Below are 26,874 nucleotides of genomic sequence, written 5' to 3'. Positions count from 1 at the left end.
TATCTCCTCAGCTTCTTTGCATATTAAGTGAATATAAAAACTAAACTTTGGGGCCTATCTATTACCAGAGGAGGTGTGAGGAACAGCCTGAGGCAGAAAAGGAGTAGTGACTATTTTGATGAAAAGTAAGACCGGGTGGTGGTGGTGCACGCCTTTAATCCCAGCACTTGGGAGGCAGAGGCAGGCGGATTTCTGAGTTTGAGGCCAGCCTGGTCTACAAAGTGAGTTCCAGGACAGCCAGGGCTACACAGAGAAACCCTGTCTCGAAAAACCAAAATAAATAAATAAATAAAAAGGAAAAGAAAGGAAAAGGAAAGGAAAAAAAAAAGTGAGAAGTCGGAGAAAGAAAAATTCCTGGAGAAAATAATTGAAAGATTCTAGACGCTCTCATTTGTTGTCCTGTAAAAACAAGATTGGCACAGGTTTTGTTTGGTGTTTGTAATCGTGCTATTCTAAGCTATGTCTTCATTCCTCATATTTGTTTTGTGTCAGGAGCTTGACAAATCTGTCTTCTTTCTTTCCCAGTCCTTCGGCTTTCCACCAACGCTGGCCAGTGGAAGGAAGCAGCAAGCAAGGTGACACACGCACTGGTGAATATCAGGTAAGGAATGGAAGTTTCTTTCAGAGTTCGCTGCTCATCGAGAGCTTTATTGCACCTTCCCAAGGAGAATGCTCTAAGCACTACTACTATTTTAAGCCCTGATGTCTGTAGGAGTGGAAGAAATTGTCATACTTGATCAAGAAGCAGGAGTACATGAGGCTCTCATTTTGTCATATTGAAATAGCTCAAAGTGCTGGCTGTTTTGTGAATTTTCTACCCCAGAGATGGTTGCATGGCCTTCGCAGGCACCTGAGCTGCCAGAGTGTTCTTTATGCATAAGCTCCTCACGAGCTTCCCCTAAGGGTTCCTCTGCTCTTCACCAGGGTTTCTCCATGGGGATCTAGAATGTTCACATTGTACTATAGATAGCTATTTCTATTTGTGGTAAATACAAGCAAAGACCCTAGGGGCTACATCATATTTAGTTTCTTATGAAATAGCAAAATAGAGCGTGCTGTGTATGTTAGGTAAGATTGTGTCAGGCATGGTGTTCACCGGGCCAGGGGAAGCGGTAATCTCAGGAATATGTGGTCTGTAAATGGGGAGGGGATGGGCTGCATGTTAGATCTCAGTCTGACTGTCTCCCATTCTTTCCTCCCTTTGTTCCTATGATTTTCCTTTTTCTCAACAGTTATTAAGTTGTTTTTGCAAACAATCAAGAAGTTAATGTTGATTAAAAGAGGCAAAACCCAGCAGATGGGGAACTTGATTTAGCTCCAGATGTAAGGCTTGCCAGACACTCCAATAATAGTAATGTGTATTTACAATTTTGTATAGATTCTAATGTGTGAGGGAGCAGGGGTGTGGTGTTTATTGCTTTCTTTCTTTTAAAGTAGAATGTCTCATCTCTGCAGTGATTTACTACAGCGTGTCACATCTGGGAATAACAGGGAAGCTGTGAACTGTGTGTGTTAGCTGGGCTGGGACGAGGGAGCAGGGGGTGAGATGTGCTAACAAGACACAGTGAGGAAGGTTGGACTGCCTGCCTACACCCAGAGACATTTTGCAGCAAACATAATTTTATAAATCTCACCAATAAATGCAGATCTGCACCTAGCAGTCAAGACACTGTCGTGAGTCCCTAGGATAAAAGTCAGTTTCTAGAAGAGTTTGGCATTGCAAACCTTCTGCCACGTCCCGTTTATGACCTAAGGGCAGTGAGACAGATGTGGATGTTTGAGTGCAGCAGCAGGTTCTGGGTCAGAGTATAAAGTATATAAGAATATAGTGTAGGTATTATTTATCCTATATTTCCACAGGCTTCTCGGGCAGCTCTTTTTCATCTGGGGCCCGTTTACTGTATCTTCTACTTTGTTGCTATTGCTTTCAATGATTTCTGCCTGGGCTGCTGTCCTTATTCTCCCCAAGGGCCACCAGGCAGCTAGATTAAGTTCCCTGCCTTCTCTGAATAACTGAAAGTCAGGCTGAGCCTGAGAAGGTGCCTGTCAGCATGGTTGCTTCTCTCCTTTCATCCCAGTTCTCACACTGGGCTTCCTGCAGAGGCTAAGCACACCCATTTCACTGTTGCTAATTAAATATTGGGCTGAAGAAGGAAGGACCCACTCAGCTTCCTCAAGAGATTGCTGGAAAGATGCGTGGGAATCTTACCACACTGATGAAAGCCAGACCGTGAACTCGTATGATGATGCTAAGAACAGTATACCTTCACTCCTTACTGTCATCTCTTTTCCATTACTAAATGTCAGGCTTGGGATGTTCTTCCATATGCTAGTTCTCTAATCTTTTAATCTTCAAACTCTGTAGAGCATAATATAGGCTGCTTATCGCATCCTTGTTTTTGCCACTTGAAACAGATTCTCACATAGCTTTGAACTCAGGACGTAACCAGTTGTCACCTCCTGCTCTATTACTGAAATGCTGGGATTGCATGTGTTTGTCACCATACTTTCCTCAAAATACAATGTTTAAAGATTAAAGAGTGACTTTTGGAAGGCCCTACTTTTGTTATGTGGTAAAGTTGTAAGCCTAGACTCTTCCTTTCGGGATGTAATGTTCCAGGTTCACAGAGATGTCTTAGGCTACTCTTTCTTCCTCTCCGGGCTGGAGGGCATGGGGTGAATCAATTAAAGAAGCTGCTGCTGTTTGCTGCATGACCTTGAGCAAGTTACCACCTATTAAATGGGTATGATGACCCCAGCCACTAGCTCCTGATAAACTATAAAGCTGTAGTCATTTCATGCAGAATATCCCCAAGTTTCCCACATCTTATAAGATTCCAGGGTCCTTCCTTCTTTTAGACCAACTAATATTTTCATGGTGTTTGTTTACCATATTTCATCTGTCCATTTGTTGATGGATACTGGAGTTACCATACTTTTGGGGTTTGTGTATGATGCTTCTATGAGTACAAGTTGTGTTTGGGAGCTTGCCTTCAAATCAGTATGGTGTTGCATACTTAGTACACTAGCACTTGGGAGGCTGAGGTAGGTAAATGGTTTGGCATTTCTAGGCCATCTGAGCTATAGAGCAAGGCTCTCTTAAAATGGGTAAAGAGGCCCTGCTTCATTTCTTTGAGGCATAGGCCCAGTTGAGGAGTTTTTGTATGGTAATTCTGTGTTTAGGGTGTGTTTGTTTGTTTGTTTGTTTGTTTTGAAGAATTGCCATGCTGCTTTTGAGGTTTCTTTCTTAAGTTTTATGTTACATGTATGAACAGCATATGTGTGCCTGGAGGGCAGAAAAGGGTATTGAATCTTTTGGGCCAGGGTTACAGATAGTTATGAATCACCAGGTGGGTGCTAAGAATTGAACTTGGGTCCTCACAAAGCTAACTATTGCTTTTAACTACTGGGCCAATTCTGTACACGCACACCCTTCCTTAACTTTGAGACAGGGTTTCACTGTGTACCCTGGCTGGCCTAGAAACCAAAAGTAGCCAAGGCCTGCCTCACACTCAGATCCACTTGCCTGTGCCTGGTGATGCTCGGGTTAATGGCATGTGCCTCTGCACTTGGCTTTCGTTTTGAAGCTTGTTTAGAAATTCCTAGATACATTTTATTTTTCTGTTCTGTGAAAGTTAAAATGTTTTGGGTTTCCTTGTAGATGAACACTGATGAGAATGATCAAAGAAGTTGCGTCATTTTCTATAGTTATATCCGAGGAAGAAGAAAAGGCACAACGGAGCCAGGCTTCCCTGCTCCTTTGTCTTCTTCTTCCAGTTTGTGATGGGCATCTGTGACTTGGGGTAGTTGAGAAAACAAGAGCCTGGGTCAGCAATCCCACCTCTGAGTCTCCAAGATACCATGGAGTAAGGCTTGCTAGGACAATTATGGTGTGCACAGTTTATTTTAGCTGTGTCTAAAGGTTATGTGTGCTGATGTGTGTATGAGGAGGATTTCTAAGGCAGCATGAACAGACTCTTATCACCTGTCTTAGAATGTTATTTGATATCTCCAGGAAGAGATGAGTTGAAGGCCAGCTTTCAGATGACAGTGTAAAGTGGTATCTTTGGGTCTCCTGGCATGTGGTGGGTCTGTTGGCTACCTTTAGATCCTCCTCAACAGATGGGAGGCAGCTGAAAGACCACAGACCCTTCTGTCCTTTGGAGCACGGGTTTTGTCAGTGGGAGTTAAAGTACTTCCACAAGCATGGAGTCTCTGGTGCTCTGCTTTTTTTGTCTTTCGTGGTTTAGTCATGCTGGTGCTTCAGTTGTCCCAAGTTATTTGCATTTGAACAAGCCTCTCTTCCTGTTTATCCTCAGCAGATTCTGACAGTACAGCTGCTTAGAGCTGCTATTGTAACTGGAACTCCTGATGTCAAAGAAGAGCCCACGTTGTTCCTCCCCATAGAAACTGTTGTGTCCTTTCATAAGAAGAGTGAAATACACTATGACACCTTGAAGGTTCATTTAGAGGGTTTGCCTCCTTTCTCCCTGCACATTCTGTGGTATTTATTTGTCTATATGAGACAGGTCTCAATATCCCAGGCTGACCTTGAACTTGTTCTGTACTCAAGGCTGGTTTTGGATTCCTGAGCTTTGTGCTGCTACCTGCCAAGTGCTAGTAGCTAAGGCAGGTTTGGAATTTATTACACAGCCCAGGTTGGCCTTCAATATAAGATCTTTCCTGCTTCCACTTCTCTCTGGTATGGAAATTACAGGTGCATACCACCACCCCTAGCCTAGTCATCTCTGTTAATGGAGGCAGAATTAGAGAAGGAATTGTGAGGTCCCGGTCCTCTGAGTCTTCCAAGACTCATTGCTCATGCATCTGTTTGGACTTCAGTATCCTCCAACCTAGAGGTTCTCTTGGTAACATGAGCATGGAGTTTGATGCCTGGGCACTTCAGCAGAAGGACGCAACTTAAGTTACTGAGAAATGAATTTGGACTAACGTAGAGGATGGAGTACAGGCTAAAGGAAAAATACGAGCAGAGGCACTGAATTGATGACTTGTAAGTAGCAGGGAGTATATGACCATAGAGTTGTCTGTCTAGGCTTAGATTATCACTGAGTCAGACTTTATCAATGATAGCCCTGCTTTTGTTAGTCAGACCCTGATCCACTCCATAAGACAGAGTGAGAAGTGTTATGCACATTACAACAAAGCACTAAAATGAAGCCACAAGAATATTGTTTACTTGGTGTTTCCCAGTCTTCTAAGACTGCAGCTAGGTTTACACTGCAAAGTGAAATTTTGCATAAGGACATAGCTAGGTGAACTGCAGTGAACTTAGGAAAATCATGTATTTGCAATGAAATACTGAGGTTTTTATCTGGGTCTGTAATAATTTGTAGGTGAGGCGATTTTAGTTTACCTCTCTTAAACTGAGCTTAAAATTCCCTTGGAGGGCTGGTGAGATGGCTCAGTGGGTTAGAGCACCCGACTGCTCTTCCGAAGGTCCAGAGTTCAAATCCCAGCAACCACATGGTGGCTCACAACCATCCGTAACAAGATCTGACTCCCTCTTCTGGAGTGTCTGAAGACAGCTACAATGTACTTACATATAATAAATAAATAAATAAATCTTTAAAAAAAAAAAAAATTCCCTTGGAGTTCTTCTGCACTTTGCTTCCTTTATATCTTCATCATCCTCATGTGCATATTTTTCCTGTGTGCATGTCTATGCAGCATGTGTGTGCAGTGCCCAAGAATGTCCGAAGAGGTATTAGATCCCATGGGACTGGAGTTACAGATGGTTGTGAGGTGCCATGTGGGTGCTGGAAATCGAACCCAGGTCCTGTGGGAGAGCAGCTAGTGCTCTTAACTGCTGAGCCATTTCTTCAGCTCCTGATCTTAATTATTTTTTAAATATTATTTGTTTATGTATGGGTGTTCTGTGCGTGCATATATAGTGCATGACACAAGAGGGCATCGGATCCCATTACAAATGGTTGTGAGCCACCATGTGGTTGCTGGGAATTGAACTCAGGACCTCTAGAAGAGCATCAGTGCTCTTAACCTTTGAGCTGTCTCTCCAGCCCCATCTTTAATTATTTTTAGCCATACAGTTCCTTGACATTAAATGTATTTACATTGTTACACAATCACTACCACCATCCACTTCTAGGACTTCTGTATTCATGAATGGTTTGGGGACTGAAAGTAGAGCCTTGTATAGGTTAGACCAGCACCTTTACCACTTGGCTCAGCTCCCAGCCCAAACTATTGCATTCCCATTCTCCCTTTCCTTCTTCCTCTAGCTTCTGGCAATCACCATTCTGTTTTCTGATTTTCTGACTGACTGCTCTGAACTTCATCTCAGTCCATTGTGAATGACTTAGTTCATGTAATATATTGTCTTCAAGCATCAACATGTGTACTATGTGTTAGCATTTGTCACATTTTCCTGCATGAGCCAAATAGTGTTCCAGTGTATATATTTACCACATTTTGTTACTCTGTTGTCATGTTGAAAATACTTGAGTTGCTTCTACCTTTCGGATGCTGTGAGTGATGCTTACATGAACAGGATTGTACACAAATCTCTTCACTACCTTGCTTGCTTCAGAAGTGGATTACTACAATATACGATAATTTATGTATGATATTTAGAGAACTTGCCAACCGTTTCTCAAAGTGGCTGCACTATTTTACATTCTAATTTTATACATTCTTACTAATACTTTCCCCTTTTTTGGCACTATCCATCATAATGGGTGTGAAGCTGTATATCATTATAGTTTTAATTTGCATTTCTCTAATGACTAATAATAATGTTGAACACTTTTTTTGTTTTGTTTTTTTGAGACAAGATTTTTTTCTGCGTAGAGTCCTGGGTGTTCTAGAACTCATGTTGTAGACCAAGCTGGCCTTGGACTCAGAGAGATCCACTTGCCTCTGCCTCCCCAGTGCTGGTATTAAAGGCATGTGCCACCTAAAAGTTTTCTTAGGCATTTATATTTCTTCCTTGGAGAAATACTGTTCAAATCCCCCTCCATACATACACACACACATAGCTCTCTTTCTTTTTCTTTTTTTTTAGGGGGGTGGGGGTGGAGGTAGGGTGACAGTGACTACCTGTGTATGTGTAATCCAGGCTGACCTGAGGGTACTCGGATTACAGGCATCTGACACTGTATGTATCCACCCTCCCGGCCACTGCTGCCTTCTGTAGCACTAAGGTCAGCTCAGGGCCTCATATGTGCTGTTCAGAGAACTCTGCCACTAAGCTATCACCTGGGCCTTCCAGTGTTATTTGAAAGGGGGTTGTTTGTTTTGAGACGGCATCTCACTTTGTAACTCCACCTGTCCTGGAACTCACTCTATACACCAGGCTGGCCTGGGACTCACAGAAATCCTGCATTTGCCTCCCAAGCTGGAATTAAAGGCCTGTGCCACTATGCTCAGCTAATTGAGTTGTGGTTTGTTGTTGGATTTTAGGCATTCTTTACGTAATGTATATGCCAATCCTTTATCAGATGACTTACAATTATTTTCTCCTATTCTGTGAGTTGCCTTTTTTTTTAAACAGTTCCTTTGGTGCATAGAAGGGTCTGACCTTTATCTGTGGTCAGTCCTAAACTGTGTTATTCCCAAGCCCTGGTGACTCTTAATGCCTCAGCTTCCTGAGTGGCAGGTGTTGACCACGGGTCTGTTCACCCCACCACATTGTGTAGCCGAGACTAGTTTCAAACTTCCTGTGTATCAGAGGCTGTCCTTGAACACCTGATCCCCTGGCCTCTCTCCCTGTTCTCCCAGTCTCTTGTCCCATCTTTGGACACCACCATACTAGAGTCATGTGGTGCTGGAGGTCAGTTCCAGTGCTCACACCCTGGGCTTTGTGCATGCGCAGCGAGCACTCTGCCACTGAGCTCTGTCTGATTTATATACAAAGTTAACCGAGGGCCCAGCTTTTCTTCCTTGTGTGTGGAAATGCAGTTTCACTAGCACCTGCTTTGGTTTTTAAAAGATGATTCTAGAATTTTTTGAGAAGTTCCTGAGAATGGAACTCACGGTCTCGTGCGTGCTAGGCGAGTCCTCCCACTGGTATCTGCACACTCTTAAGCAGCTCTGAGTTCTCCTCGACACCCAGGCTGATAAAGAAATTTAGCCTCTCTATAGTTTTTCTACCTGTCCCCTTGGTCTTTGCTGTGTAGGTTTACTCATCCCAGTGTGGTTTATGAGACTGTAATAAAATGTTTCAGAGTAGAGACTGTAGAGAGTATCTGATTTTTGAGTTCCAGTTCTATTCTTCCCTTAGGCAAGTGTTTCAGCCATGCTGTGCTTCAGTTTTCTCAGACACAAAGTGAGGCTAATCCTGGGTTGTTAAGGAGACCAGTAAATGGCATATATACAAATATTTACTAATTTATTATAAAGTTTTTGTCGCTTTCGGCCATCGCAGCCATCTTCCGTAACTCGCCAAAATGACGAACACAAAGGGAAAGAGGAGAGGCACCTGGTACAAGTTCTCTAGGCCTTTTAGGAAACATGGCGTTGTTCCTTTGGCCACATACATGCGAATCTACAAGAAGGGTGATATTGTAGACATCAAGGGAATGGGCACTGTTCAAAAAGGAATGCCCCATAAGTGCTACCACGGCAAAACCGGAAGAGTCTACAATGTCACCCAGCATGCCTTGGGCATCATTGTCAACAAGCAGGTTAAGGGCAAAATTCTGGCCAAGAGGACCAATGTGCGGACTGAGCACATCAAGCACTCACAGAGCAGAGACAGCTTCCTAAAGCGGGTGAAGGAGAACGACCAGAAGAAAAAGGAAGCCAAAGAGAAGGGCACCTGGGTGCAACTGAAGCGCCAGCCTGCGCCACCCAGAGAAGCACACTTTGTGAGGACTAACAGAAAAGAACCTGAGCTGTTGGAGCCCATTCCATATGAATTCATGGCCTAATGTACACAAAGAAATAAAATACCAGCACCAGGAAAAAAAAAAAAGTTTTTGTCCTGATTATACAAGTATACAGATCTCATAGTCTCGGTTTGGATAGATCTCAGGGAGAACTAGGTCTGTCGGGTTAGATTAAGCCCTTTCACATCCAGTTTCCTTCTGCTCAGTCCCTACTCATGTGCACCTGGAGAGACCTGAGACATGAAATGACTTTAATGACAAGCTGGCATTAGAGGCCATTTGGGAATGTAGGCTGTCAGCCTGTTCTTGCCTATCAGTGATGGGAAGTAATGTGGGGAAGTGATTTGTGTCCCCTCACTCTGAGTCTGCAGAAAGGATTGCTGACCTAGCTTTACTCCAGAGGTTTGCCTTCTTGCTATATTACGATAAAAGAATGTCCCAAAATGATTACGCATGTAATTTTTGATTATGCATGAGAAGATATTAACCATTCTGTTTTCATTGCTTCCCAGATTGACTCTTAAAGAGGCCTTGAATTTTTTTCTTATATATGTATTAATCTGTAGTTTCCATGTGATGTTTTAATATGAGGGTAATAATGGCACTATGGAATAAATTGGTATGTGTTTGTTTACTTTTTGTATTTGGAAGCATTTGCAAAAGATTAATATTAAATGTTTGGTAGAATTTATTAGAACTTGATGTTCTTTTCACAAATATTGTTATTTTGTACTATTTAATTTTTATGTGTAAGGGTGTTTTGCCTGAAATATCTGTGTACCATGTATGTGCCTGGTGACCATGTAGGCCAGAAGAGGACATTGGTTCCCCTGGAACTGGACTTACAGGTGATAATGAGCTGCTGTGTGAATGCTAGGGATAAAACCTAGGTTCTTTGGAAGAACCGTCTGGTTAAGCCAGTGCTTTTAACCATTAAACCATCTTTCCAACCCCCAGAAGTAGCTTTTTAAAAATAAGTGATTTAATCCCTCTATTTGTTATAGACCTCTTCACAGTGTTTCTTTCTTCTTACATTAGTCTTACTATTTTTAACTAAGTCTGTGTGTTTGGGGGTGGGGGTGGGGTGTGAACATCTCCAGCTCTGGAGAATCCAGTGCCTCTGACCTGCAGGTGACACACACACGAGGCATGGTGGCACATGCTTGTAATCCCAGCCCTTGGAGGCAGAGGCAGGAAAGTAGAAGTGCAGGATTATTATCTGTTCTATACTGAGTTCAAGGCCAGCCTGGAATACAGGAGATCCCATCACAAAAACAAAAAACAAACAAACAAACAAAACCAAAAAAATTTTAAACTGAAGTTTGGTTCACTGTCTCACAAATGATGCACCTTGTATAAACATCCCACTCTTGTTCAGAGTGGGTATAAAGCATCTATAGATGTTTTAAATATATATAAAATGTTAACTTGTAAGTTTCTTTGCCAATTATATTTTCATTCATGACATATATTTTTCCATTCTTTTATATTTTATTTGTTTTTACCTTTCTAAAATATAGGTGATAGATCGTTGGATCTGGCTTCTTTGTTTCTTTTCTTGCAGACAGAGTCTCACTATGTAGCTTCGGCTGGTCTGGAACTCTGTGTAGACTAGTCTGGTTTCTAACTCATGGAAACCTGTCTCCTAAGGTCTAGGATTGAAGGTGTGCATTGTCATGTCCTGCAGGACATGATGCAGACTCTTCATCTGGTCTGACAGGTTCTGCATTTTGATTGGAATGTTTATTTTATTCACATTTAATATTCTTGTGGATTCAACTGGACTTCATCTGCCCACTACATCTTTCTTTAATTCTTTTCTTTCCTATCTGCTGTGGTTTTGCTGTGTTAGGGATTGAAGCAAGGGCCTCACTGGTATGAGGAAGTATTACACTGCTAAGGTCTATCTGCAGTCCTCTTTCTATGTTTTAAAAAAGATTTAGTCATGTTTAATTATGTGTATGTGTGTGCATCTACATGAGCTTATGTGTACTGTGTGTGTGCAGGTGCCCAAAGAGCCCAGAAGGCATCCGATCCTCTAAGTATGCATGTGCTGGGAACCAAACCCAGAACCTCTGCGAGGGCATTGCATGCACTTAACCTCTGCACCATCTCCTCAGCCCCTCTTTGCTTTGTATATTGAGACAAGGAGTCCCTAAGGTGCTCAAGCTGCCTGGCTAATAAGCAGCCAAGATCCACTTCCCCAGTGCTGACATTACAAACACTTACTACCATACTGGCTTACTTAAAAATAAAAACAGAGAAACGGTGGGGTGCCGGGGCGGGGGTGGGGGGAGGTGGGGGTGGGTAAGGGATTGTATTTGATCTCTTGTTTTTGCTGGGAACACAGGAATGTATCAACATGCCTGATTTTATTCCTCCTCCTTCCTACTCTTCTTCTTCTTCCTCCTCCTCCTTCTCCTCTTCCTCTTCTTCCATCTCCTCCTCCTCCTTTTTGCGTTTTAATTTAAATTATTTTATTTATTTACATTCCAGTCATTGCCTCCCTTCTGTCCCCTCTCCCACAGTTCCTCATTCCATTCCTCCTCCTCCTTGCCTCTGAGCTCTCCCCCTACCCCCACCAGTCCTCCACCTTCCCTGGGGCCCCAAGGCTCTTGAGAATTCCACTGAGACCAGACCAAGTAGACCTCTACTACATATGTGCTAGGCACCTCGAACCAGCCTGTGTTTGATCCTGGTTGGTGGCTCAGTCTCTGGGAGCTCCCTGGAGTCTGGGTTAGTTGAGATGGCTGATCTTCCTATGGATCGCTCACCCCTTCAGCTTCTTAAGTCCTTCCCCTAATTTAACCACAGGGCTACCCTGAGATTCCATCTCACACCAGTCACAATGGTTAAGATCAAAAACTCAAGTGATAGTGCATGCTGGCAAGGATGTGGAAGAAGAAGTACAGTCCTCCACTGCTGGTGGGAGTGCAAACGGGTACAGGCACTCTGGAAACTATACCTTCCTTTTCATAGATAAAATACCACTATGCCCAGCCAAGATTTATACTAATTTAATTGCAGTGAAATATAGAAATTTCTGTGCAGCTTTAAATAATATATACATACTACATTCATCTCAGTAATTTTTTTTTTTTTTTTTTGCTTTAAAGAAAGAAAGAAAAAACACTAAAGGAATTTCTTAGTTTCAGAACAAGTGAGGTGGACTCTTACTGTTCTCTTTGCTGTGTTTGGAGCTCTGTGAGAGTGGGGAAGTTTGGATTTGGTTTCATACATGAACATTTTTTTCCTTTGTGGGAGATTTTCTCACGTGTAGGTGTTAAACACAGCATTCCCCAGTGAGCTAATAGCCTATAGCTATTTCTTCTCTGTATTCAGGATCTGAGCAGTCAAAGCTCGTTGGCGTTTGATGCCTGCATGTTGAGCGTTATAACAAAGAAAAAAGCTGGTTCAAAAGTAGCAGGACTAAACTGATGGAGTTATTGAGTGTGCTTTTTAAATGTCTAGAGTCAGCATTGGTCTAGAGAAGATATTCTTGTGTGCTCTGCCTTCTGCATCTCATTTTCTTCCAATAAGGCTACTGATTGCATCCCGTTTTATTGGTTCAAATAAGGGGCTATTTCTGGAGTATTGCTCCTAGGGGAAAAGGAGTCAATCTTGAGCTGAGCCTGAATCGCGCTGTTGGACTGAAATAGAAGCTTAGCAGGGTCCAAGTGCACAGTGATGCTCCGAGACACTCACTCAAAGGCTCATCACTTGTAGAGGCTTTTTTAGTTTTGTTGTTGCTGTTGTTTTGGTGTGTGTGTGTGTGTGTGTGTGTGTGATGAGCATGTGAGTGTGGGCATCTGCATGATACTGAGCACATATGGAGATCAGAGAACAGCTTCTGGAAGTCTGTCTCCATTGTTGTTCTGGAAACTGAATTTAGGTTGTCAGGTTTGTACCACAAGCACTTTTATACACTGAAACATTTTGCTAACTCCAACTTCAGGAAACTTATAAAAGCATTTTATCATCATGATTTAGTTCAAAGAAATCTTATGTTATTTAAATCTGGAAACCTTACTTTGTTGTTTTGGCAAATAATCTGTTTGCTTACTAATTATACTGACATTTTTCTCTTGCTTCATGACTTATCACAAATATTTGTTGACTGCTTTGTCAGTAGTTGATAGGAAATACCTTTGTGTCTGAGTTGGTGATAGTAGGAGAGTTACTTCCTGGTAACTTAAGATAACCAAGCACCCCGGGCCTTGAGGTAAGTTAAAATATTATATGCTTTGAGCACTGTTGCAGCTGAGATTGCAGAGGGCACTGGAGAAGAGGGTGAGTCCCAGGTCAGTGCAGAAGCTCTCAGTCCCAGAGATGAGTCTGAATTACCTCCACTTGGCAAGGGAGCAAATTGCTGACCTCAGCCCGTCTTTTTTTCTCTTCCCTTTTTAGTGTTGGGGATCAAACCCAAGGCCTTTTATGTGTTTGTGTAGGCTGCTGTGACTTACACACCAGCTGTCTTTTCAGGACAGCACAGGCCTCCTGTATACAGTTAGTAAGCTCTCCTATTCATAATTTCAACTACAGTCTTTTAAATGTTATGAATATCTGAGATGAACCATGTCAGGTGTGTCCTTTAGTCCAGCCTTTTACTCAGGAGAACGTCCGTCGTAGGCGTTCTGCTTTCTTTAGGTAAGCATCAGAGGTGGGAGGAGAAGGGACAGGAGACTATAATGTGCTTACATTTGGAGATCTGGAGTGCTTTGTGCCTTTATTCTCCTGCTCCACTCTTGTTTCCTTATCTTTGAAATTATTCCATAGGCTCAGTCATGGTGACCTGTGTAGACATTTTGCCTGCATGTATGTATGTGCACCGTGTGTGTATCTGTGGTGCAGATCCTCTCTCTGGAACTAGAGTTGCAGCTCATTGTGAGCTATCTTGTGGGTTTTAGGAACTAAGCCTGGGTCCTCTAGAAAAGCAATTGATATTCTTTAACCGCTGGTCCATCTCTCCAGTCCTATTTACTTAATTTTAAGATAAGGTTTCAAATAGTCTATCCTGGCCTCCAACTCTCAATATAGCCGATGACGTTGAATTTCTTTTTACCTTAGTTTGTTTTAATTGTCTGTGTGTATAATGTATTTGGCACAGTGCACATGCGAAGGTCAGCAGACAACTGTCAGGATTTGTTCTCTTTCCATGTTCATCTCCAGGATGAAACTCAGTTCACCAGGTTTGCTTGGGAAGTATCTTTACCCACTGAGCCATCCTAGCCTCAACCTTAAACGCTTGATTCTTCTACCTCCAAGATGTTGGGAAATATATACATGTTCAGTTTTTCCTGTGCTGAACCCCGAAACCAGGGATTTTTGCACACTGGGCAAACCCTCTCTCATGAGCTCCATCCCTGACCGGCATTAGATTATTTGTCAGTTGAATTATGTAGCTAGTTCATAGCTGACTTGTAGCCCATGAGAGCCTTCAGAGCTGCTTCACGTGACCTCCCTCCTCAGTTCTTGCATCCCGTGCTTGTTCAGTTGGTAGGAGCGTTGTGCTACCACATTTGTGTGGCACTTAGTATAGAAACTTAGAAGAAAAGTATGAAGAACAGAGTAAAGATGATTTAGACCTTACAGTCTCACCCTGCAGTAGAGCGCCGGGCACTGTTTTGGTGAATCTCCTTCTCAATTTCTACAGCTTTTCCCCCCCTTTTGTATCTAACCTATATTCAACACTTTATCCTTGTTTGATTTGTTTTGATGTTCAACCCATCGTTTTAGCTTATCAGGGCGTGTGTGGATCCTGATTATGTCATTCTGGGTATTGGGATCTTCTGCGGCAGCTTTGTATCGTCAGCACATTTCCTAAATGTGCCTTCAGAATCTTGGTCCAGATGCTTTGATCTATTCCTGACTCTGCCCCTGATTTGGTAGATGATTTGGGACTAATCTCTCTCCATTCTGGGCTCTGCTTTGTTACTGTTATATAAAATGGCCCCAAAGTCTGAAAACTTTCCTGAAGAGTCAACTGCAAAGCCCTTGGGAAGAAAAATTGTGGGTAGAGAGTCTTCAACCACGGCCAAACTTGAAAAACAATAGCCATAGCCGATGACCTTCATGGCATGGTTCAGATCTTCCTCTAGTCTCCTGCTCTCTCAAAACCCCAGCAGGACTCACCAGCTAAGAACTAAAAACGAAGGTTGCAGCAGACATTGGTTCTTGCTTTGAGCAGTGCAGGCCCAGGGGAGGGGCAGTGAGAAGACAGCAGGGGAGGGAGGGCAGTGGAGAGCTCTCTGAGGGTGGCTGCCCTGGTCTCTCTGTGTTCTTCCAGTTGGGGTCCTGTTACTTGCTAATTGTCCCATGAGTGTGCTCGCATTTCCCCTGGGGTTGTAACAAGGACGTGATAGTCTGCAACTGAAACTGAAACACTGGTTTAATAAGCAGGCAATTAATGACATGCTAAGAATTTTTAGCTCCGGTAGATTAATTGTTAAATGAATTGTGTCTATGTGGTACTGTCATTTTACTATAATATCAGCCTTATTATAAATATAGGTTTACATTGTAGAAGATAATAATGAACAGAATTATACACTTAGTGATCAGACTTCTGGAATATCTGAGGAAAATATTTTCTTCTTACACTGTCTTTTTATGTAGGTTTGATTAATTTTACCTCAATTGTACATTTCTCCCTGGAGCTCAGATACTTTGCATGTTCTAGCAGAGTGAGCCCCTGTAGTAACAGGTTTAATGAGATTGTTGTTGTTGTTGTAATTGGTTTCTGTATCATTTCTTTGAAAACCAGTCATATGAACAGGATGTGAAGCTCAGGATGTGCTGATGCATTCCCAAGACCCTCACATCAGAGAAACTCATTTCTCACCTTTATCTTCATGTGATGGGGATTCTCAATGGTCAGCTTGGTAGGGTACCTGAGAACACAGCTTCTGCCATTGGTGCTGACTGTGCTGTTGGAGCACCCCTGATTTCTAAGGTTTTTACAATACCTCATCTTAGAGCAAATACCTGACAAGAAACAGCTTAAAAGGGAGGAAGGGCTGAGGAGGGTTAATAGCGGGAGCCTGGGGCAGCCACCTCCCTTCTTCCAGAGCTGGGAAGCACAGGGCTAAGTGTGCTGCTCAGCTTTCCTCCTCCTCTGCCTTTAAAATGGAAGCCAGGGCCAGTCCAATGCACTGGTGCTGTCCACACTATAGTGCGCAGCTTCCCAGTTTGGGTAACAGTCCTGAAGTCCCTCACAGGTCTGCCCAGAAGCTTGTCAGTTTGGTGACACTAGATCCTGTCAGGTTGGCAGTGGCTGTGTTGGTCATCATACTGGGACTTGGAGATGCAGAGGCGCTAATATGTATTTTATCTCATATGGTTTGTCCGTCCTTCCTTCCTTCCCTTTCCCCCTCCTTCTTTCTTTCTGTCGCCTGCCCTTCCTCCCTCCCTCCCTCTCTTCCTGACAGAGCTGGCCTTGAACTCGTCAAAGGTTTTTGGGGTTTAGATTTATTTTATGTGTATTGTGTTTGCCTGTGTGTATGTTTATGCCTCGAGTGCATGACTGGTGCCTGTGGAGGGTGTCAGGTCATCTAGAACTGGGTTTCATACAGTTGTGAGCCACCATGTGGGTGCTGGGAGTTGGACCTAGATCCTTTGGAAGAGCAGCCAGTCCTCTTAACTGCTGGGCTATCTCTCCAGCCCCTTGGCTTTTTTCTCTTCTTTGAGATAGTTTCACCACGTAACCCAGGCTAACCTGGAACTCACAGCAATCCTCCTGTCTCAGCCTCACAAATTTTGAGATTATATCCATGAGTCACCATGTATGGCTGAACTATTTTCTTTAGTAAAAAGAATGATCTCTTTGGCTAGTTATAAAGAGGGACTTGGAAGAGTATAGACATATACCACCAGGCTCAGCCTCCATCTTTACTAGTCTAGAGAAGGTACATTACTGATGTGCTAGCTTTTGTGGGTAAGCCAGAGAGCCACGTGTGTTTCTCTGGATAAACTCTTTATAGGCTGCATCCTTTTCTGGAGTGTCCGGAGCCAGCTTGTCTCTTCAGGGTACTTATTCAGCTTCAGCTCATCTTTCAAGCCAGCTTGACCATATTCCAGAGTAGCTGGGTGGTGTTGTCCTTTATAGACATCTATTGAAGGCAGGTGGCATCTGTGCTTGTGTTTGCTGATTATTTATTGAATATAGATGGGCAAATAGTTTCTTTCTTACAACTAGAGATTCTGAATAGAACCCAGGCCTGGCGTGGCATGGACAGGGAATAATGGTACTTGGAAGTTCACATGATGAAGGGAAGCTATAAGATAGTTCAGAGACAACAGCTCAGAGAAAGTCTGAACAAAAATGCCAGCAGACTCTACCACTAAGAAATCTACTGAAGGGCAAGGCGAAATAGAACCCAGGTCAAGCCAGTGGTGCAAGCCAAAGACACCTGCATAAAGTAGAAGGTGGTGTAACAGTTAGTCTAGAAGACAACAGCTTGGGAGAAAAAAGGATATTGGCAACAACTTTTCTCAAACAGAAGAATTGGGAACGCTATAACAGTTTAAGGAGCCATAGGATCTAGCACTGGAGACGGCTACACCAGTAAAGACAACAGTATAGTTGCAAGCCTCATCAACTTGAGGTTCTGCTGGGCGCCTTAGTCTGTAGGGATGTTCTAAAAAGAGAAGCTAAATCCTTTGATATTGGCACAAATAGGAAAGGGCATGGGGGTGAGAATGTTATGAGCATTCTTGGCAACCAAAGGGCAGGTTGTATAGTCACATATATGTCACAGAAGAAGCAAGGAGGAGGTGGGAAGATATATCTTACGCACTCTTAGCTTAAGCTTATTGCTATGTCTTAAAATATTAAAATTATTTTAAATTTCAGCCTGTTAGTGGGATTTGGTGATTCATATCTTTAATCTCAGAACCAGGAAGGCAGAGGCAGGAGGATCTCTGAGTTCAAGGTCAACTTGATTTACATAGAGACTTACAGGCCAAACAAAACTACATAGTGAGACCCTGTCTCAAAAAAGATCCGCTTGCTGATAATCAAACTGGAAAGGCTGTTAGAACTTAAAGAAATATGACCGGGCAGTGGTAGCTCACACCTTTAATCCCAGCACTTGGGAGGCAGAGGCAGGCAGATTTCTGAGTTTGAGGCCAGCCTGGTCTACATAGTGAGTTCCAGGACAAACAGGGCTACACAAAGAAGCAGTGTCTCAAAAAAAAAATTTGTGTTATTGTTGAAAACAAAGAGAGTCCAGGCACTGATGGCACACACTTTTATTCCCAGCAGTCCAGGGCCAGGGACAGGCAGATCTCTGTGAGTTTGAGGTCAGCCTGGTCTACAGAACTAGGGAAGAAGGAAGAATTTCTTTGAGTTAAATTTCTGGACATTCATGTGTTCCTTCTCCCACCCCTTTTGCTTGTTTTGAAGAACGCTCTGTTGCCTTCCATTTTGGAAGTATTTTGGTAATATTTCTGGCCAGTAATGTTTACTGTTAATACTAGATATTTTCTCTTTGATTTACTTAACACTTGTGATTTCATTGAACCATCTGGACTTAGAGCTCCTAAGGTCAAGGCCTCCATGCTGATTGTTAGCGACTTCTGCCCCTGATGCTTTAGCACAGTGGGTGCCCTGCAACTACGGCTTCCCTTGAAAAGCTAAGGGTTCTTTTTTAATTAGAAACCCATTTTCTGCTAAGGCTGACAATTCATTGTCTCCTAGACAATTTTGAGTTGGGATAACAAATTAGGGTGTGGGATACATTAGAGATGATAAATGTGACTTCCTTAAAGGGAAATCCATTTGTTTTGCTCAGTGTTTCTGTGATTAATTACTTGCCAGATTAAATTGCTCCATAAAAATGCATAGTATTTTATTCGATTCCTCTTCATAGTGATTAATTGGGCCATTGTGTTGCTTTGTATGTTAATTATGCTGACTTTCCCCCCCTTCCCTCTAGTTTAATTAATATAGCATTTCTTTAAGAGGCTTTTAAAGGACTGGGTGCTGTCTGTTTTAGGGGCAGCAAAGCCCACAGTTGCTTTTAAGCTGATGTTAGGGAACAGCACATTGAATTTTCTGAGTATACTCCATGTTAGCCTTAGATGATATCCATGATTAATGAAAACCACATTGGCTGCCAATGAGTTGGGAAAAGTTTGGCTTCATTTTTCTGTAGTTATCAGAAAGGACGGCAGTGGATGTGGTGGTACCCATCTGTAACCTGAACACTCAGAAGGCCGAGACAGAAGATCAAAAGTTCAAAACCATCCTTCTATCAATAAGGGTTTGAGACCCTGTGAAAACAAAACAAGAGAGAAACAGTTGGAAAACGAGCTGTGAAATGTGTGTAAAACAAAGAGTGTGTGGGTTAGGAGGGACTCTTGTTTCCTGGAATGCTGCAGGCACTGATGATGCACCCAGGCCCCGTCAGCATTTTTATTAAGGATCTGAGACTAAAGGAAGCAAAGTGTTAATGGAATCTGAAAGTGAGCCAGAATCAGAGATGTTTTCTACACCCAGAAGGGCAGAGTATTGGTATGAACAAACCACGAAGAGAGGCTTCACCAAGGATCTCTGCTATATAGAAAACGCATGAGCGTGAACAAAGTCAGGCAGACGTGTTGTGAAGCAGATCCCCCTGCCATCCACTCGTGAGTACCCACTTAAGAGCAGTAATGACTTGGCTTAGACAGGTGTTCATAGTGGCTTTACTCATAAGCTGTCAAAGCTGGAGAGAACCCAAATGTTTCCTAACTATGGAATGTCCATGTAATCAAAGTGTCACTTAGCAGTCGAGAATAGCTGTGATACATGTAACATGGATGAATTAAGTTGCATTATACATGATAAGAGAATCTAGACTATGTATCATATGATTCCATTTATATTACATTCTGGAAATGTCAATCTTTTTTTTTTTTTTTAAAGATTTATTTATTTATTATATGTAAGTACACTGTAGCTGTCTTCAGACACTCCAGAAGAGGGCGTCAGATCTCGTCACGGATGGTTGTGAGCCACCATGTGGTTGCTGGGATTTGAACTCCAGACCTTCGGAAGAGCAGTCGGGTGCTCTTACCCACTGAGCCATCTCACCAGCCCTGGAAATGTCAATCTTATAGGGACAGAATTTAGATCAGTTGCTAGGCGCTGGGGTTGAGGCAGGTTGACTGTCAGGAGACACTGAGGAGCTTTGGGGTGATGGTGCTGGTTTGTATCTTGATTGTAGTAGGTTCATAATGTATGCACTTTCTTCAAAACTTGGGAAAAAAAATTACGTAGGCAAACAAGGTAATAAAGACATACATACAGATGAAGAGACTTATTTTAAGCAATGCCAAGGTGGACTACTCCTGAGGAATGACAACCAAGTTAAACTCTCACCTCAACACACATACAGTGTGCATACACATTTGCACACATACATGTGCAAACCATAAAGAGGTTTTAAGTGGAAAATGCATTTACAAATGAGCCGTCATATCATTGGAGTGGGTATGTTTTACTGTATGAAAACTATACTGTAATTTTTAAAATTAGGGGAAAGATCTTCATAGAAAAAGGATATAAGCCGGGCGTGGTGGCGCATGCCTTTAATCCCAGCACTCGGGAGGCAGAGGCTGGCGGATTTCTGAGTTCGAGGCCAGCCTGGTCTACAAAGTGAGCTCCAGGACAGCCAGGGCTATACAGAGAAACCCTGTCTCGAAAAAAAAACCAAAAAAAAGAAGAAAAGAAAGAAAGAAAAAGAAAAAGGATATAAAAGGGATTCATCTTTCTTTGAAAAAAGTTTAAAGCAGTCTAGTGGAGCCCAGGCTGGTCCTAAACTGGCTGTGTAACTCAGGGTAACCCTGGGCACCCGCTTGTCTTGCCTCACTTCCCAGTGCCGAGATGCAGGCTTGAGGCACTGTGCACTGCCTGGAAGACACAGCCTAGGGCGCTTGCTTTCACAGTCGCTGTGTGATAACTTTTTCAAAATAATTTTAGTGAAAGAGTTAGAATTTGAGTGCTTAGATTTTCTTCACATTTCTTCCAGGTTTGAAGGTTTTGTATATTTTTGAATGGGAGGAGAAATGGGAAGATAGGACTCCTGTGCACTTTCCTATGTATGGGCGTTATATAAATCAGTACAAGGGCTGTTTTGAGAAGGACGGCTCACTGTAAAAGCTATTGTATCTTGCTGATGGCCTCCAGGCATAGATGAGAGGATCGTTTCCCTAGTTTATGGGTTGGATCTAGTTATTCAAGTTTTGTAATATAATTTAGACTCTGTTTGTTTCTGATACAGGCTCTTGGTATGTAGCCCTGGTTGGCCTAGAGCAGGCTATACATAGCGGTCTGGCCTCAGGCTCATGGTTACCCTCCCGCCTCTACCTGCTGAAGGCTGGGATGTGTCACCATGCCAAGTTTAGTCTCTCTTTTAAAGCTTCATTTATTATTTGTTTTATTTTATTGAGATAGGTTTTTCTGTGTAGCCCTGGGTGTTCTGGAACTCACTCTGTAGACCAGACTGGTCTCAAACTCACAGATATCCCCCTGCTTCTTATTTCCAAATGCTGAGATTAGAGGTGTGCACCACCACTCCTGGCTAAAGCTTCATTTATTAAGACCAAACATTATGGCATAGACATACTTGAAATCCGGCATGTAGAAGATAGAGCAGAGCAAGAGTTCATGGTTAGGTGCACTGATGCAACAAGTTGGAGCCCACCCTGAGACAGATGAGACCAGTCCCCAAAACAGACTTTTAAAAAAGCCTTGTTTAGCAGTATCTTGAACCTTCCCGGTTTTCTTTTTATTTTATGACCGATAGTAATGCCAATAGGTTATCTCAGAGCTAACCTGAAAACTATACCTCTCTGTACTTAGTCTAGAACAGAAAACTTTGTTACTTTATGACTAGAAGGCAGATTTACACTATGTCAGGCAAAAGCAACTTAAGGGGAAAAGCATTGTTTGGCTGCTGGCCCAAGAGAAGACCCCATCATGGCAGGGGAAGCATGGAGATAGGAAGAGCAAAGAGGCTGGCGACATTTTACCTGCAGGCAGGAAGCAGAGAGTGGAGCATGGCGACACTCCTCTTGCTTTTCTCCTTTATTTAGCTGAGGGGCACACAGTTCCAAACGGGAGCATGGCACTGTAGCAGTAGCTCAGAGTTTACATCCTGAGCCACAGGCAGAGATCGAGCTAACTGGAAATCGCATGGGTTTTGAGATCTCAAAGCCACTCCCAGTGTCATTTCTCCTCCAACAAGGCCATCCCCCCTACTCCTTCCTAAACAGTTCCACCAACTGGGGACTAAGTATTCAAATGTATGCGCCTGTGGCAGGCATTCTCACACCACCACAGAGCCCATGGAATGGTTCCCACCTCAATTAGCCCAATCCAGAAACTCCCCACAGGGATGCCCTGAGGTTTTCTCCTAGGGATTCTATGTGCTGTGAGTTTGACAGCCAGTATTAAGTATCATGTCCACTATGTTTGGCTATTTTAACTGATAGTGAAGCACCAAGAGTAAAGGCTTCTGTCAGTAATTTATCAGATCTGAGCCCATTCTACGTCCCTTAAGTCCCAGGCAGGGACTAAAAGTGCAGTTTCCTGACTAATCACAGGAGACATGTCAATATTCCATGTCTCTGGAAAACGAAGGCTCATTCTGGCTAAGTCTTAATTGTCATTATTTATTTATTTATTGTGTATTTTTTGTGTGCCTAGCTCTGCTCTAGCTTCTGAACACATGGATAGAGTACTCCGTGACAAGATTGCATAAGCATGGCATTACAGTTAAGACTTTGAGAGACTACAATCATGTATAACTAAAATAGAATATGACTTGTATTTCTCATTATACCTCTTTTGAAAAGCTCCAGGAGACAGCACACTACTGCATACCACATATCATTTGCTTCTAAAGTTTTTAGAGTGACCCCACTGTGCAGTCATGGCCACTTCAGGAAAGAGCATTTTAAGCATTAAACTAAACAAGACTGACTGCTTAGGATATTTACCCACTAGAGTCCTGGTTTTGACTTGGGTTAAGATATTCTGTTTCCTCTGTCTGTCCTGTCAAACAACATGATAACTCCCAGAGCAAAAATTCCTTTTCTCTCTCTCTGTCTTCGCTGTCCTTCCAGAGAACATGTGTATATTGTAGAACTATGCACTACCTCTCTGGCCTCATAACCCTGATTTTGAATCATGCTTTTTCCCAGGTCACTTATAGCTGAAGAACAGGCCTGACTTTGGTGGCATACTAGATTTTTACCTATTCCTGTATTTAGATGTCTTTGTCAGTGTTTATTGCAGTGAAGAAATGCTATGACTCTTATAAAGGAAACAGTTAACTGGGCTGGCTTACAGGTCAGAGGTTTAGTTCATTATCATCATGGCTGGAAACATGGTGGCACACAGGCAGAGGATGTGCTGGAGAGATATGCACAACTTATCCAAAGCACCACAAAAGGTATATAGTACATATTATATACTACAGGAGCAAAAGTATTGTACCAGCTCTTGGGTTTCTGTTCACACTTTGATAAAACTAGGAAGAGAAAGAAAAAGTTACCAGAGCAAGGTGTAGTGAGTTACATCTGAAGACCCAGCTACTCAGGAGGCTAAGACTGGACGATTACTTGAGCCTAGGAATTCAGGGCCTGTCTTTGCAATCTCATGAGTTTAGAACGGTTTGTCTTGAGGATCATATTAATTACTTTTCTGTTGATTGATTAAACATCAATTGTTTCATCAATTTTTTTGTAGAAGTTTATTTTGGCTTATGGTTTTGCAGAGTTAGAATCCATGTGGCAGGTGCAGGAAACAAAGTACTCACATTGTGAGCCACAGACACAAAGCAGAAAGAGCAAACTGTAAGTAAGGAGGCTGTTACTCTCACAGCGTGCTCCCATTGTCAGTGGCAAGGCTGCATTACCTAAATCCCCAAAGAGCACCGTGGGAATCCTTTGATTTTTTTGGTTAACATAGTTTGTTTCCTCTGTCTGCTCAGTCGAGCCAGACATACTCTGGGTGACCATAGGGGACATTTCTCATTCAAAATACCACAAACGCCAACCTCTCAAGATTTAGTATCATCTAGGTAGATGTGTCTGGGCACACTTGTGAGAGCTTTTCCAGGGAGACTTAACTGAAGAAGGAAGACATGGCATTCACTCCACACACACCCAAATATCAGTGACACTATTCCAAAGACAGAGGCTTAGACTGAGAGAAAAGGAGACAGTGATGGGATGCCCACCCTGCTTCCCGGCTGCCAAGGCAGTGTGACCCTCGGCCTGTAGCCTTTGCTCCCAAGGCTTCCTCTGGGATGGACTCTACCACCCCATCCACCTTGAGCCAAATAAACCTTCAGTCCTCAAATTACTTTTTGTCAGGTATTTCATGACAGTGAATGAGAATACGAACTGATACAAACCCCATTGCAAACAAAATAAAAAGTAATTAGGGTCACAATTCAGAAATTTCTTTCAAAAGAAAAGCACCGGGCTGGTGAGATGGCTCAGTGGGTAAGAGCACCCGATTGCTCTTCCAAAGGTCCAGAGTTCAAATCCCAGCAACCACATGGTGGCTCACAACCATCCGCAACAAGATATGACTCCCTCTTCTGGTGTGTCTGAAGACAGCTACAGTGTACTTACATATATTAATAAATAAATCTTTAAAAAGAAAGAAAGAAAGAAAGAAAGAAAGAAAGAAAGAAAGAAAGAAAGAAAGAAAGAAAGGAAGGAAGGAAGGAAGGAAGGAAGAAAGAAAGAAAAGCACTATTCTATGGCTGTAGAAAAGCAGTGGGCCAAAGTCAGAGTGTGGGAATGTAAGTCTGTCTATGATCAGGTACACGGAAAAGAAACAGACCGTCTCCTTGCTGAGCTGGATGCCATCGCTTCTCCCTTTGCTAGGTGTTTGAAGCACAACTTGGTATCTCTAAGGTCTAGGACATGAACCTGTCTTCTTTCATCCCTTCCTATTTTATCTCAAGTAGGAGGTATTAGTCTAGACAGGCAGAGAGTAACATTCAGAAATAGTTCAAAGTTAGAAAGATAGCTGGTATCATGGGGTGTTCAGCTGATTTCCCCCGAACCTGAAGTGGAGAGACTAATGTTAACTAGGAGAGTGCCATTCTTTGTATTATGTCCTTAGCTGACTGTGTCCACACACTTGATTCTTTGTAGCTCCCCGGCTGAGCAAGCTTCCAGGTCTTTACTACTAGCATGGCCTTGCCTCGTTAACTTCATAAGCTGCCTAATGTGACTCACAGGCCTTCCACATGACCTTACAAAGAGTAGTTGTCAGCTTCACAAAGTAAGGGTCTTTTCCTTCTCCAGGTTGTCTCAACTCATGGTGCTGTTTGCTATTCAGGACCTAATGTAGAAATCTTAAAAGTGACAAGATTTTTCTTTCCCCGTTCCCCTCAGTCAGTAGGTTCTTTGAATTCCCTCTCCATTCCTACAGCCACTGTTTTTATGTAAGGCCTTGTAACCTTCCGCAGAGAGCAGGACGTTTCAGAATATTCCTTTGTCCCATTGCAGTAGCCACCGTCCAGTCTGTTCAATTACAAGGGCTGGAGAAGTGCAGGTCTTTCCACTGAGGAGAGCCATAGACGGCAGCCCCATGTTTGAGGGATTCAGTCTGTTCTTTTCCTATACCTGAAATATCTCATTAGAAAGATTCTGGGTTTAAAGCGTTCCTTTACTCTCTGTCATTGATAGGATGATGTCCAGATTTTCCACAGGTCACTGTGATCCTAATCTTCTTACTGTTAGTGTCACTCTTTTGTCTGTCCCATAATATGGACAAGTTAGACTTGGCCAGTCTCACAGTAGCTCTGCATACATGCTTTACCCAGAAGGCTTTGCCAATCTTCTTTTTACTCAACAAAATTCTACTTATGTTTCAAAATTTAGCTCAGCGATTACTGTTCTTAAAAACATCCTGGATCCTTTGTGGCAGAATGATTCACACCTGTATTGCCATAGGACTTTGTACATTTCTCACGGAAAACATTTGTCACGTGGATGTAGCTATTCGTATCTCTGTTGGTCACAGCTGGCCATTTCCTAAGGACAGGACCCCTGGTTTTAGTTATCTTTCTTCCTTCAGTAACCTCTGCTTCTAGCATAGAACAGTACAGTAAGTAAGTAAGAAGTGCCACCCTGGGTCTGCTCCTCCCCCTCAGATACCCAAGCACAGCACACACTGGGCTGGACTGGAGGGAATGGAGCTTAGCTGGCACAGGTGGCGTAGGCAGGATCTGGGTCCTCCAGAGACAGTTTTCAGTGAAACAGCTCTCCTTATCAGGGGAGAATAAAGGCTATATGAATATAACCTTAGGGAGTGGGTAGGAGTTGGGGGGGATGAGTGTACATCATTGGGTGGGGCCTGATGTGCTGGGGAAGGTTTCATTTGCATGAAGAATTCCAGGTGCTTGCTGGATATGTCCTTATAAGGAGAGAAGTTTAACCTGTAACCTAGCCACCAGACTACTTGACTACACCTTAGGGCAGGCAGAGGTGGAAATCGCAAGGCTACACGTAGGAACATGCAGGCCCGAGCAGGAAGGAAGCAGTCCTATTCCTGCTGGTCTCAGGACAAGATTTTTGCAGATTAGACACATCTTGACCTCACTCTTGCTCCAGACTGGCCCCCGATCGCACAGCCTTCCAGCCCCACAGTACAATACATGTAGTGCTGGAAGGAATGTTTCATCTCTCGGGTCCTTATGTTGCTATGATGCTGACGGTTTGCATGAGCATGACTGGAAAGATGGCTCAGAGATGTTCTTCCAGAGGACCTAGGTTTGTTTCCCAGTACTCACATGGTGCCTGGTCGCTTCTATAACTCCAGCTCCAGGTGATCCAGCACCCTCTTCTGGCCTCTTCTGGCCCCAGTACAAAGACCATTTACAGGCTAAATACCCATGCTTATAAAATAAAAATAAGTCTTAAATTAAGAAAAAAATTAAAGCACACTCCCTGTGATTGTGCTCCAGTCTGAAGTATCTGGAGGCTTCCTTATGAGTGT

At 42.9% G+C, this 26,874-nt stretch overlaps 1 protein-coding gene and 1 pseudogene across 4 annotated transcripts in view; both read left to right on the top strand.

Moving 5' to 3' along the window:
- Positions 1–26,874, top strand: part of Armh3 (armadillo-like helical domain containing 3) — a 181,271-nt gene that overhangs the window by 112,080 nt on the left and 42,317 nt on the right. For 3 of the 4 annotated variants that reach the window (XR_386511.3, XM_011247345.3, NM_198296.2), the window contains one exon: positions 526–601. Coding sequence is in view for 3 of the 4 variants with exons in the window: in XM_011247345.3 (XP_011245647.1) it covers positions 526–601 (76 nt within the window). In the remaining variant the exon portion in view is untranslated. Of the gene's footprint in view, positions 1–525; positions 602–4,322; positions 4,417–26,874 lie in introns of those variants that run through there. The other variant, XM_006527344.4, reaches the window with a different exon arrangement.
- Positions 8,389–8,942, top strand: Gm6813 (predicted gene 6813; annotated as a pseudogene).

Source organism: Mus musculus, chromosome 19 (genome assembly GCF_000001635.26).
Source record: "Mus musculus strain C57BL/6J chromosome 19, GRCm38.p6 C57BL/6J".
In the NCBI taxonomy this organism is placed as follows: domain Eukaryota; kingdom Metazoa; phylum Chordata; class Mammalia; order Rodentia; family Muridae; genus Mus; species Mus musculus.
This window is presented reverse-complemented; position numbering and strand designations above follow the sequence as displayed.